The sequence below is a fragment of the Trachurus trachurus genome (assembly GCF_905171665.1).
Source record: "Trachurus trachurus genome assembly, chromosome: 15".
NCBI lineage: Eukaryota > Metazoa > Chordata > Actinopteri > Carangiformes > Carangidae > Trachurus > Trachurus trachurus.
The window spans coordinates 8,894,768-8,909,403 of NC_139906.1; the positions used below are offsets into that span (position 1 = coordinate 8,894,768).

The 14,636-nt window shown below is 39.9% G+C and overlaps 1 protein-coding gene across 1 annotated transcript; it reads right to left on the reverse strand.

Moving 5' to 3' along the window:
• Positions 1-4,961: 4,961 nt before the first annotated feature.
• On the reverse strand, positions 4,962-7,293 carry c1d (C1D nuclear receptor corepressor). Its single transcript, XM_083987878.1, has 5 exons — positions 7,260-7,293; positions 6,825-6,966; positions 6,473-6,539; positions 6,082-6,137; positions 4,962-5,982 (listed from the first exon to the last, which is right to left on the reverse strand). The coding sequence occupies exons 2-5, from the start codon at positions 6,960-6,962 to the stop codon at positions 5,776-5,778; spliced, it is 468 nt and encodes a 155-aa protein (XP_083844004.1). The 5' UTR covers positions 6,963-6,966; positions 7,260-7,293; the 3' UTR covers positions 4,962-5,775.
• Between the last annotated feature and the right edge of the window lie 7,343 nt (positions 7,294-14,636).

A 14,636-nucleotide genomic window follows, 5' to 3' on the forward strand; every position in this document is an offset into this window, starting at 1 on the left:
TAATGCTCCAAGCTGGAGCCTGATTCTCTGAAGTGATTTAATGTTTTCATTGCAGGCTAAACTCCAACTCACTCACTGAGGAGTATGTCTTTGTTGTTTTTGTTCCTCTGTAGATTAAACACACTAGCATGTGCAAGGTAATGTAAAGGATGGAAACTCAATGAAGTGTGATGATGATGTGATGTGTTTAGCGAGCAGAGTTCAAGGCCTCACTCTGTGCATGTTTTCAGCATGCCGTCACCTTAGGGCCAAACCCCACTGGGATGTACAGTAGTGGGGGAGAGAGGGGGAGGGAGCATAAGGGAGGGAGCAGTGAAGAAAGTATGAAAGGTGGATTGGAGCTTTCTATTCTATTGAAATTGAAAAGGTCCTGTCGTTCCCTTTTTTTTATCCAACTGTTGAGAACTGGAATCTCAACTGAGAAGTTAGAAGCTGCAGAAACTGAACACAGATGGATTAGAAAATGAGAACAAAGGGCTTTACTAATATGTCAGATTGATCCTTAGAAATCTCCACATTGTCATTTGAAGAACAAATACTGACTCACACAGGCAAATAAAGGCCAATATGAAAATATGAAAATAAGGGGTCAATACTGAATAACAAAGAATGGCAAATCCACTAGACAGGAGGGTGTTCTAATGTCAAGATGAAGAGAAATTAATGTTTTTTATCTTGGTTCATTTAGTTATCACAAATAGTAATTTTGCTTCAAATCAAAGAATATATCCGCAGTAACACAAGTGTTAAAAGAGGAAGAAGAGGACAAAAAGAGAATGTGACCCCAGTTTCTGTTGGAAACCCTGGTGGTCTGAACTCCAGTCTCACCTGCTGACTCTCACAAAAAGTAATTTGTCAGGGCACTGTGAGGTGAGGGCTAAATAAAAGGAAAACATTGTTATCATGATTAATCAGCAGCTCTGTCAGCAGGGCATACTTGAATAGAAAGTGGCACAAATGACTGCATGGAATTCCTGGTGTGTCAGAGAGAATAAAGCTGCTATGTCCGTCCTTCACTCACTCTCAATTTCACCCACTTATTCAAAGCAAAGCTTGTTCCAGTGGGCTTCATAATACCTCATCATTCCCTGCAGTGTAGGCTGCAATCAAATGGTTTTTAAGTCTGTGGTGGGTTGATGTACTTGCAGTTTGTAAATCATAAGACATTACCTAGACAGAGAATTGCCTGCAATAAATAAGATGCTGGCTTTTCTTTTTCCCCTCCAGTGAAAATGGATGTGACGAATTAGGTGAATGATAGTGAGACTGAGATTACATAAGAAAGCAGTTAAAAGATACAAACACTGTCCCATTCTCAACACACCACTGATCTTAGATTACAGACACTAACATGTGTCCAACTACAGTTTAACCTCTAAACAGTACAAATACCAAAAACAAAAAAATATTAAAACATGATTAAACTTTACAGTAAAGGTCATGGTCAATGGTCATTTGTTTCATTGTATCACATTACATTAATGTAAAAGAAATTCAAAGCTGAACTGGGCAAAAGGGCTTTTAAATTTTCTGCCCCATCTACCTGGAACGATGTGCAGAAGGACTTGACACATCTTGTAACTGGGGGAATTCAATAAAAGACAGAGAAATAAGCTCAGTTGGATCTTGTGATTGCACTATCATGTAATCCCACACTTGTTTCCCTGTAGTGTGTGATCGTATTTTATTTGCGTCTTGTGTGTTTGGTGTAACCATTCTGCAAATGTGCTGCTGTCTTGGACCGGTCGTTCTTTTTACCTGGTTAAATAAAGGATAGTGATTGATTGAAAGCTTAAAAAGAAAAACTTTGATTCTCAAAATTTGAGCCAACCTTGAGGTGACAGCCATACAAATTTAAAAATTGAAATTTACATTTCCTGACAGCTCCCCCTGCTGAAGGCCACCGTGTCAATACGATTGAAGGTGCAAAATGGACCTTGTGGTGAGATTATTCTGTCAACTCCTGTTTCCCAGATCAAGAATTAGCTTTGAATCTCAAAAATGTTTGAGAACAGTGTGCTGGTTCTGCAGATTTCTAGTTTCCCATAACTTTGAATTTCTTAAATGCAACACTGCCAAAAACATTTACTGGTTCCTGATTTGTTTAAAACATCTTTTCTGAAGACATCAGTATTTCGCTTTCCAATGTAAATGGATTGAAAAGCACCAAGTGCCAGCAAAGAGGAGGGGCTGACTGGGAAATTAAGTTTTGGTTTATTCTTGTGACCCAGTAAAATTTTTCTTACAGATATATATATAGAATCTATCACTTTCCCTGACTTTGACAGGATTGTGAAACTGTGTGATATACCAGAAATAACATGAGGTGAAAAGCCTATTGAGTGATTCAGTGGAAATTTTTGCAATTCTTTGATTTTTACATGCTGTAAAAATAGCACTCTATGTGTTTAGAGCGTGATGTATTTTCATCAGCCCAAATCTGTTTACAGCATCTTCTTACTAACAACTTACCTCAAATTATGTGATCTGCCCAGATGTGTTGGACCCATTTGGTATTTCAGGCAGGTTTATGCAATCTGTTGTCAGCATGCTTCGTCCTTTTAGGAGATAGAGAAACCTGTAAGGAAGGCTGCTTCTCCCTTCATCTTGCCTTAGGGGGGTCATTTGGTCTGATGCCTTTCACTCCGTGTAGTATAAACTTCCTCACCACAAGCTGCATACAAACAGAGTAAATAAACAACCGCAGGACAAACCCCGGTTTGGAGCTTGTTAGGGTGCACAATTTCAACATGAGAGTTTGTTTGTTCAAATTTGCTCGCACAGTGACCTAACTCCTTTAAACTGAGCACATGTGTGGATGAGGGCACAGGAAGGAGAACATTACAGAGGGGGGAAAAGTGGAAAAATCCATATTTTTCCAATATGCAGTCGGGGCTGTTCATCAGGCAAAGTTTGACACATGTCTTTGAACAGAGTTAGAAACAACAACTTGGTGGAAAAAGTAAAAAGGATGGAGTGGGGTGGTTTGGCTAAACAAATGTCATTTTTGGACTCTGCTGCAGGGAGGATGAGAAAAGGAAAGATGATGAAAAGAATGAAAAGATACATTCCTGAGCATCTAACTCACTGCCTCGCTGTTTCCTGGGCTTGATTAGAGGGATGCAGTGACTTGTGGGTACATTAAGATTAAGATCTCAGCTGTCCAGAGGGAATTACAAAAAGGAAGCAATACGAGTGTCTTTATCATAAGTGACGTTGGTTTTTATAAAAGGAAGTCTCATTACCGCATATGCTTATACTATACAGCCACAGTAGTGTTTATTATGGTTACAGAGGCCTTATTGTAATCAAAAGGTTACAGATTTGACCCACATAAGGACCGACCTAAATTGCTACCATAAATTAAATAATGAGCTACTTAAATCGTATTTAGCAGTTGAATCACAGGCTGGATATAAAGACGGACGTGGCCTCTGTGCCATCGACATTAGCAATACCAAGAAACAGTCATATTATGAGCCATTTTCTCAGCAGGGATTGCAGCTTTGAACAGCGGGTGCTGCACAGGTGTTACTAATCAGTTTTAACGACGGCTCAGTTCTAGTCAAGTAACCCATGAAAATGACTCAGCATTCACAATACCATAACACTGAAATCAAAGCAATGAGATGCAATTCAGCCATTAATTTTACACCTGAGTGAGATTTCTAAAAAGAGAGAGTTGGAGGCTCAGTGGGGCTGCTCCACTGCTGCCATGTTGCAGCTGACTGGACCTGCCTAACTACCAGCTGATGTAAAAGTGAGCTACAAAGTGTGTATGTGTGGATATTTAAGTGCTTAACTTAGTGGTTTCACGAAGTTGGGAGGAGGCATGAGTTCCCATTAGTATTGCTAGCACAGCTGGGCGCCAGGTTCAAAGGCTAATTAGCTTAACACAGGTAGCCTACGTAGCCGCCGCCGACGCTCGCTAATTAGTAGCCTACTAACAAATACAGAAAAAAACATTAGGATTTCACTCACCTTAAGAAAAACAGGAGCACAAATTTCCGCATGTTCTTTTGTCCTTTACTGGCACAGAGGGTCGTGTTATTTGTCAGATATGGACATCGATCCTGTTGACACCAATGACACCACGTTTTCACAGAGAATTAGCTAGTTGTTGCCTAGCAATGAGTGACCGGAGAAATGTGACCACGCCCACCTACAAACAGACCACGCCCCTTTATGCATTTGAAAGTCGGTTTTTTTCTATATGTAAAAAATAAAATAAAACCATACACTTATCATGAAGGAGGCAGTTCGCTATTGTGTCCAAATCATGTGTAAATCAACACGTTTATTCCTACTGTAAGTGTGTGTTTTATTTCGAAGGGTACCCTCAAGTGATCATTTGAGGAACTGCATGTTTCACACTTGATTTTTCTAACTGAGGTTGTCACTCACACAGCTCCTTGCAAACCATAGACTGTAAGTTGCAAACTCATTCATGTGGTCAAAATCAAAACTTTTTTCTTTTCTTTTTTCCCCCGTTTTTTTTGTAAACGAATATTCTTGTCATTTAGGACATATAGGCACAACTATATTTACTGCTATTGTTACATGTGACGCATCTATATGACCATATGACTATTTCAGAATTTTTTTTAGAACACAATGTCTTTTTTTTTTTTTTTAGATCGTCAGAGAACACAACACATATGCCACTTGGTAACCAATATGTGCTGACTGGTAATCAGTAACTACTATAGGGAAGATGAATAAAATGATAAACACATAACCAGAGTTGGTGGATAATCCATGGTGAAACCATTTGTGCTGCAGCAAATTTAGTGCAGAACTGATTCCAGATGCATGATTAGTAAGTGACCAATTAACCCTGTAGCTTCACAGTTGCAAATTTTGCCATTTCAGGAAAAAAACAAAAAAAACATGAAATATACTTGTACTAACCAAGGTTTCTTATTTTTATTTATACAGTCTTTTTCAACTGCACCCGAGTGTTAGAAGGTTATTCATGTAAGCAAATCAGGCTACTTACAGAGGGAAAATCACAGGTGCTATTCAAATTACTCGAACAGTGATTCTGTTCTGACCAAATAAGCCATAAAAACAAGCCAGCAATCACAATACTGTAACCCTGAAACCAAAGCAATTAAATGCAATTCAACCATCATGACTTGTATATCTGAGCTTTTCCTTCTGTGACATGTCAGCACTCCTCTGAGAAAAAGGTTGAAGAAAGTTGGAGGCTTACATTGATAATGTAAGAATTCGATTAACAATCTGTTTCAATGAACAACAGAAAATATGAACAAAAGAAGAGGACTGAAAATAAAAACTCAACAGCAGGTTTGGTTAGCATTATTCTGCTTAAGTTTAAAAGAAATACATTGCAAGTTTACCAGTACAATGTGAAAAAACATGCACATTGTAAAAAATACTCATGATTCATAGAATCACTTTCAAAACAAAAAATTAAAAAAAACATACAGTTCAAAATGGCATACATCGATACCTGCATAGACCCATTAAAGAGTCCATTAAATCATTTTCCAGAGATATATTCAGGCAAATCTGGATGGTGTGTTCTGGTTGGTCTTGTGTTTCTACTACATCTTGCAACATTCAGTCTCCGAACTATGACCCTGACTGGTGAGCAATCCAGATTAACACCAGGGTATATTATGTTGTGCGAAGGTATGTTATATGATGATTATCACACATTCTTACAGGCTTTCTTGGGAAACTCCGATGTTTGCAGCAGAAAGTGGTGCAAACTGCAGTGGGACCGGACTGAACAGCTCCACCTTAACTTCAGCTCTGCTTTGGACGCTTTTTCTGCAGGGTGCCAGCTGCTGTGCCTGCTGTGTTCTTGGATGCTGTTCTTTTCCTCGAATCCTTTTCGTCTGCATCATAGAGAGCATTCCTGACAAATCGTGCAGCGGCGCCTTTGTCTAGACGTGCTGCTTTTTTCTTGTCAGTGATCTCCTTCACTCTGTTCATGTATGTCCTTATTCGCTCCTGAATAACAGAACAGTTACAGATGAATTAGACAATGTATGTACATGGTGAAGGAAAAGTGATGTCAAAGGCAATTCATAGAAAACACACAGTACATACCAGTTCCTGCTTGATTCCATGGTCTCTGGGATTTACTCCTTGTGTGACCAAGTACACTGTAAATAATACAGAAAGCAAGACTTTATATATTGTATGTTGATTCGAGATCAAGGCATATTAAATACAGATTTCACAGGAACACATTTCAAAATGATCATCATCACTGTTTCTACATCAGAAATTGCGCTGTATGTGCAGGCATTTATCTCTACAATTATTGACTTAATTGTTATAAATTGTGCTTTGTATTTTAGCAATTGCATTGCAAGGCAGGTTTATGTTTTGTGCTATAACTCGATAAGCAGCTATAATCCTGTAAAGTAGTGATAATTCAAATCACCCATAGTGAATATGGATAAATATGTCATCACAGTGACTCCACGAAACTTACTCCAGAATAATGAATTGAGGGTGTATGCAGACATCAAGTCCAACTTGGCTTGATCCAGGGGATCCAGCTGTGAATCAACAAGATTTACTTTATTTCAAACCAGCTGTGTATTTGGGATTCAAAACACACATAAAAAATTATCACCGCCCCAGTTTAACGAGCTAAAAAACAACACCATTGTATTTGTGTGCACTAGTTGGATTGACATTACATCACAAGCTGCTTGCTACACAGTTACCACTTATTTAACGCTTTGACAGAATAAGCTATGAAATATGGTTGAATGAACATAGTATTTCTCATGTGCTACTTCGCGTTTGACCAGCAAAACCCGTCATCATCATCATCATACCTTTTGCAGCAGGTCATTTCTGGGCATGGCCATCAACTTCTCCAACATAGTTTTGACATCAGAGGCTGAAGAGTCGAAGCCAGTGAGCTGCTCGTCTATCTCCTGAGGATAATCCTCCGTCTTCATGTCTCCTGCCATTTTCCTGAAAGATGATTAATGTCACACAGTCATGTAACTCTGCTGTAACGTGGCTTTCGTGAGATATGACAAAAAATGCCCACTTTCCAGGTAAGCACTGTTAGCTATGTAGCTAATCACAGAGCTTCCACATGCTGCTACAGGCTAAAAGTCGAGCGTTTACATGAGCACAAAGATACCGCTGCCCACTGACAATTGTAAAATATGTGTTAAACAACACTTATAACTAATTTTTCGTCAATGCAGATTCCCTGGAACATGTATCTGGCGGCATTTAACGTAATATTCCTGATTTACCTTCTCACCGACAGCACGCTTTGGAAGACAGGAAGTGACGTTTACAAATACTAACTCCGCTGAAGTTAGTTTCTGGGTCGTGACTTCCTGTTTGTCGAATAAGTAAAAAGTTGTAAAACTGTAATGACTACTGTGTGACCAATTGATCCACTTATTGTTTTGAATCGATAACTTCTCCGACTCTCAACGGTCTGAATCCATTCTCAGTTTGTATTCAGTTTGTTTTACACACAAGGCGATTTCTCTGACCGTTCCTTTGGATCAGCTCGTATGCCTACACTTTGGTTGGTCAAATCCGGTCAAAAGACAAAGTGGAATAAATATAACACGACTTTACGACAATAATTTGGGAGAAAAACCGAGAATCAGTGTGAGTTTGTCAAGTACAGTCAGAGAATTTCTAATATTATCGTAGACTGGCTCTGGTACAGTATCCTCAAGTCAACGCCCAATCGGACACTAACTTCAGCGTCATAATCGCCGTCCTCGGCACTCTACTGCCGTCTGCTGTTTGGAGGAATAAAAGTGCTGCTTTTAACCGTTTCTTAAAAACCCACACTGTTTTTAGTTTGTTTTTCTACCCTGATAAAAGCTGTATTTATAAAAACTTTTTCCGGCGCATTGTTGCTAGGCAGTGACCACGGATTCCGCTCTAAATTGTCCACTAATAACTTTTCTTGACAGATATCCCAGTCCATAACAAAACTAAGGACGGGGTGAGAGTTGTGTTGTATTACTAGGCATGTATAGGCATGTTTTTGTATGTTAGAGTAAACGTGTTAACAACATTTCTGCTGAGATAACGTAGCTAGTCGTTACCGTAACCATAGGTCGTAACCTGGCCGTAACTTAACGGCTGAGGACAACGAACGCAGGTGTGGGTTACTATGGCAACCCGGGGTGTCAAAGCGGTAAATGGAGCTGAGCGGTGCTGCTGGGATGACAGGCAACACTTCTTGGACCGTAGCTTACAAACAACTACTGTTGTACCGGAGCTGAACACAGCAGCTAAAGAAGAGAGAGGACTGACACATTGGACATGGACAACTGTGATTTGGAGAAGCTCTCCGTCTCTCGGGGGAAGCTCCGTCCAGCCTTCACTCCACAAGTTACAGACTACAAGGTGACAGTGGAGAGCAGTGTCAACAAAGTGACTCTGAACCTGCTGACCAGTGACTCTGGGGCTTCATACACTATTGTGAGTACCGTGCTTCTGTTGTTCTTCTTTTTTATGTATTTGCTACTGATATATTTGCTAATACTCTTATTTAACAATTTTGTTATTATTATTTCAGCTTTTTGGAGATGGTTCCAGCGCCATTAAACTGAGTGATGGGTCAAACAAAGTAGAAATCGAGGTGGTAGCTGAGGATGGCACTACCAAGAAATACAATGTGGAAATTACCAAACTGTCTGCAAAGATTGCTGAGCTCAGTAATCTCACTGTTGATGGAGATATCCCACTTTATCCTGCATTTTCTACCAGAATCTATGAATATAACAGTGAGTACAGATTTCTTAAACAATACCATCAGCCTCACTTAGTGAAGAGGGTTATATCAGTTATACTGTTTTGTTTTGCCATTGTTTCAAGTTGTATTGCAGCACATATACTTTTATGTATTATCTGCAACACAATATTGTCAGAATGTGTAAAAAAAAAACAGGTACATAGTGAATAACACTTTCAGAAAAAACAAACATCACAACACACATTTCTGAACATTAAAAATGTAAGATAATGTTTGTTTTTCTTCATGTCACTGATTCCTGACCTCCTAATTGTTATCTTTTGTCCCTAGGTGTTGTCCCCTTTCACTGTAATGATGTGACCCTGCTACCTGAGGTGCCAGACAAAAACATTAAAGTTACAGTGAATGGGGCAGACACCTCTCAACCAGTTCCTCTGAATTTTGGAGACACTGAGGTGGAGATCTCAGTTTGTTCAGCAGATGGCAGTAATTCACAGGTGGGGTGAGACACGAGTGGATGATTGTTCGTTATCAAATAGTCTTCACTGATGTGAGTCACAATTTAACGTGTGATTATCAAAATGAATTGATTAAATTATATGTCAAAACATCTTAATAGTTTATTAGTCATGTTTGCCTAAGTATAAACTATGTAAATAACATTTTAAAGTATCACACTACATTTGTTGTTCCCATTCATAGATAATAGTATACTGGTAGTTTTTATAGATTCTTTTAGGCCATGCTGTCCGGCCAGTGCCACAGTTGTTGATGTTGATTGTTTTCATTAAATCTGACGCTAACTGTCAGGTGTACTCAGTGTTGGTGACTCGAGAGCAAATTTCCATGGCCGTGACCTTCACTGATGGGAAACAGCAGCTGGACTACGAATGCCCAGTGTCCCTGAGTGCTTTTTATAGGCCTGTATCTATCAACCACAGGTGAGACTTGAACAGGAAGATTTATGTGAAAGTATTAGCAGTAGTTATAAGAGCTGCCACCCCATTTATCATTTTCACTTGAACAGCTTTATTTTCTGTTCTAAGTACTTAACAGTTGATGCAGGTGTAAAATAAAAAAAATAAAAAAAAAACTCAAATAAAACAAAGGAAAATATCAAACCAATAATCACCACATGTATTGAGTTGACTGATAAGTTCACTTTGATTAATTATAGCTATTGGAGATACCTTAAAGAACAAACTGTTTCTCTGTTTGAATTTCAGCGACCCAAAGCACATCTTCTCAAGGCCTTATCTTGAGACACTGACACGACGGTCAAAAGTCGACCCACTCAATGACTGTCCTCTGGGAGACGGCTGGATGGTCGTTGAACCTGACCTTGACAAGAAGATATCAGATGCTCTGGTCAACTGCTTCTTTATTTACCGAGGTGAAGCCTGGAGTCTAGGCACCCACTGATTCAGTTAAGAAATCAAGGGGCAAAGAAATAGATGCACTGTTTCTACCTAAGGTCGAGTAAAAGAGCAAGTGGGGAGGTAATATTTTGTCAAAGGACATGGATGTCATGATAACTGATGAAAATGTTATTTACATAATATAGATGCATTCAGAGTACGTTCTTCCACCTCTGAAGTTTTCTAGAGCAGGTGAATTATTTCTGCCTCTGGAGCAGTTCTGCTTCTGAGAAGTGCTCATAGAATTACATTTATAATATACCAGCTACACTTTGACTGAACTCCCAACAGTTTTGATTACACTACCTACACTATCATGTAACATGATGTTACTGTAGACAACTATTATGTTGCTGTAATGAGAGGGGATACCATTACTTAACTAAACCAACTGTATCCATCTGTCTGCGTAATCAGATGTGTGTTTCCAGATAACCAATACTTTTTTCAGATTGTTGCTTAGTTTGTAAAGTCCCTTAGAGAAGATGCAAACATGATTAGATTTGTTACAAATGTGTCATTCACATACAGCCTTCACTGTTGGCACTACAGTAGCATATATTCCTGGTGTGTGGTTTACCATGTCTGTGATGTTTTTTTTTAAACAAAGGATGTGACAGCGTGATGAAACTGTCTGAGCTGGGGTCACACTCCCTGGACTGTCCACACAGACCCACAGGGGACCTGGATGCAAAGGTCAGTATGAAAGATTAAACAGAGCTCTGCTTTGCTAAAATCACTGCCCGACCTCCACTCTGCTCATCCTTTATTTAAAAGTTAGTGCTCCCTTTACGGTGCCTAAGTGCTGGTTTAACTTCCACAGTAAAAGTATCTTGTGTTTGTGTGCGAGTGTGAGTGTGTGTGTGTAGTAACACATTTCAGAGTTGATAAAACAATGATTTGTGCGTAGTGCACGTTTGCAGGTTTTTATGGAGACTGTTCCTGATACTGTGTGCTGTTCTAGCTTCACTACGAATGAAGATCTCCAGAGCACGTAAACGCACCTCAGCTGTGTTCATGTTCATTTTCAGGATGTCACAGAGACAAGCTGGTATAAAGAGCACTTTGCATCATCCAGTTGTTTGGAGATAGAGACTAAACATGTTTTAAAGGTAATAAATTAATCCTGATACTTTGCTTTGTATTATCAGTATTTATTTTAGAGTTATATACAGTAGCTTTACTTTTTACGAGCTTTCATATTATTTTCAACATTTTCCCCTCTAAAGACCAGTTACATACTGTCTGTACATTTATACTCCCATATGAGATCATGTTTGAGGAAATATTTTAGGGGATTATAAACTTAAATAAACACACTTTTCTTGACTATACCAGACTACACAATGTAGACCGAGATTAAGAGGATTGACCGCTGCCACATTCTTTCCTGCTACCCAAGGATTATAAATCAAAACAGAGTTCATGTAGTCATCACCCCTACGTGTTTAATGCTACTCATATCTGTTAAGCTTTGCTGCTTGGCCTGTTGTACTTCACGGGTGGATGATTGTTGCCTTTCTCTGCTGCAGGTGCGTAGCTGGGAGGAAAAACTGCAAATGACAGCAGGAGAAGACAGCGTGGATAAACTGTGTTCCTTGGCCCTGGAACACCTGAAACTCTACCGGCAGCAGCTGCCAAAACCAGGCGTGTAACACTTTCCAAACCAGGAGCGTAGAATCAGATATTAAATGGAAGTCATCCATCAAAATCCGCTGGCAATCAATACGGCCTCATTCCCTCCCATAAAAATCTCTAATGCAAACCCCATGACTTCAATAACCCTCTCCATTTTTAATACTTTTGATTAATCACATTACTATAATGAAATGTTTAATTATTAGGAAGAGGAGTTTCAAGGGGAGGTTGAGCACAAGACAGAACAAGTGTCCAAGTCTGTATTAACCAATATGTTCCATCAGTTCTCTACATCACCATATCTTCCTTTTCTTTTTTACGTATACAATATTGTCTGTCCGAAACCACCATCGACTTTAACAGAGAGTTTCTAGAGTTTCTTTTCTGTTCCATTGCTAGATAACAAACCTGTCTGCTGAGTATTTAAACACACCATTGGCAAGTGGACAGAAGAGTCATTTTCCTTTGCCCTGCTCTGGCACAGCAGCTCAGCTTCAGCCATTAAAAAATACATGAAAACTGGCTGGTTAGCAGTCGCCTCAGCAGCTACCCTCCTCTATCTGACGTGCCAGCCACTCAAGTTACCGCTCGTCTTTTCTCAGCTACTTGTTCCTTGCTAATTGTTTGATGACTCTGAGACGTGACACTCGAGACTGATCCCAGAGGGCTGAATGAAAGTCACTGGAACTGAACTGAGATGCAACGCCAAGCGGAGAGAGGGGGAGAGGACGACAGAGAGTTGGCATGAGACAGGGAGCACAGTTAATCTTCACCTCTTAAAATATAAACAAGGGTTTTTTTTCTGTTGCACCAGCTCAAGCTGTAGCATGATGAATGTATCACCTGTGTAGATACGATGAAACTTTAATTCTGCATGTAATATATTATAATCAGGAGTATCGATATGCCCACAGAACAGTTTAATTAGCTGAAAGTAGGCTTAATTATATTCACTAGAATGTAAAAGCTGTTGCATCATTGAAATCTGATAAATAAAAGCCGCTCCTATATGGGGACTTACACTCTGAATATTTCATGTAAAAGACGCATGCAATGATTTGTAAGAGAAACAGAGTAGGCAGGTAAATGGAAGATCTTTTTATTCCTCATTACACAGGGCACTAGGAATAACGGAGGATGCAGCGGTATTTTATGCTTCAATAAGATGGATGGAAATGTTTAATTTTTGAAACTTGATCAAACTGTAACAAAATGGCAAATTCAACTATACTAAACAACAGTTTTCTCATGTACTTACACAGGAGACATGTTGCAGTACGAGGATGACCAGTCTCCTCTTTATAACCTGGAGCAGGCCGCTATCCACTATGCGTCAGCTGTCAGACTCAGCTCCAGAGATGCCAGACTCCACTTCCTGTTGGGTGTCGCTCTGGAGGAGCAGCACTATGCCACAGAGATGTACGGCCTCCAGAAGAAGGTAGCACCATCGCCGACCAGGAAGAACAAGCTAAAGCAAACCATGCATGACTGAAGATTGTAGCTGCTTTAAATAACAAAATTGTATCTGATATTTAACCAGTTAAACTGTGAATCTCACAGCTGAGTCATTCAGCCTCTCATTTCTCTTTCCTTTACACCCAGACTGGTAGGGACAGAGATGAATTAAGCGATGCCAAATCAACAGCACGTCAAGATGACATCCTAGCTGTGTGTAAGCTCCATGGTTTCATGGGGAAGCCCACAGTGGAGAACCAGCTCCAGGCCTTGGATATAGAGTATCAGCAGCTCAAAGATCAGGGACAGTCGGGCAAAGCCGACTACGTTCAGACTCTCTACATCTGGCTCTCTAAGAAGAGTGGCAAGGTAACTGCATCATACTGTAGGTGGCTTAGTTTACTTTACTTTCTCTAGTGAGGAAAGGATACAGTGATACCATTGTTATATTATGTTAAACACCATCAGCACACAGTTTTAGAGAGATGCTAATTTCATTGTGGATTACATGCTTTACCTCATACATGCAATGAAAACTAAGTAGCTTTTTATCATTTTGCAATTGAATTAGATTTTTAAGAATCAGAATACCTGGTGTCCTCTGCTGTCACAGGTCACAGGTTATGAATACTTAAGTTATGCATTTTTATGTAGCTTGTTGTGTAATGTAAGAAACTGCTGTGACATGTAGCTGTTGTTCTGTAAAGTTGTTTGGTTAAATCACCCACTAAATAATTACTCATCACTGAAAGGCAGATGAAACTGAACTCTCTGCTCCCTCATTTCAGGACGGCGGAGCAGCTGCGCGGGACGAGGAGAACTGTGTCCACCGAGCTCTGATGAAATACCTGGACGCCTGGTCCCTGAGTCCGGACAGCTGGGAGTACAACCTCCACGCAGGAAGACTGCTGCTGCTGCAGGGGAGGAGCAGGGAGGCCCTGCAGCATCTCCAGAGCGGCCTGGCACTGCGCCCTTTACACGCTGCACTTAGGTTAGGTCATAGAAGCGTTGAAGTTGTGTTTTGTCTTTAGCTGTAATAGCAAAGTGAAGTTTGTATCCTGACTCATAGATATGACCTGATGAGAACAGTATCATTTTCTGTGCGATCAATCTTGAAAATGATTGTAAAAATCACAGGCAGGCAATGAAATGAAGGAGATGAAGCTTTTGTGCAAAAACTAAAGCACAGGTATGGAACTGTTGCTAAAGTAGGAACAAAATGCAGAGAGGTGAAAACATGAGTCCTTTTCTGTGTCACTGTAACACAAGAGCAGTGTAGTCACTGTGTGAGGAGAGGCCTGGCAGTTCACCAGGGTAAATGTGGTCTGGATCAACATGTAAAGCCACAAAGTAGGTGCCGGCTTTGTATTTTAACATCCTCCTCTGTTCCCTTC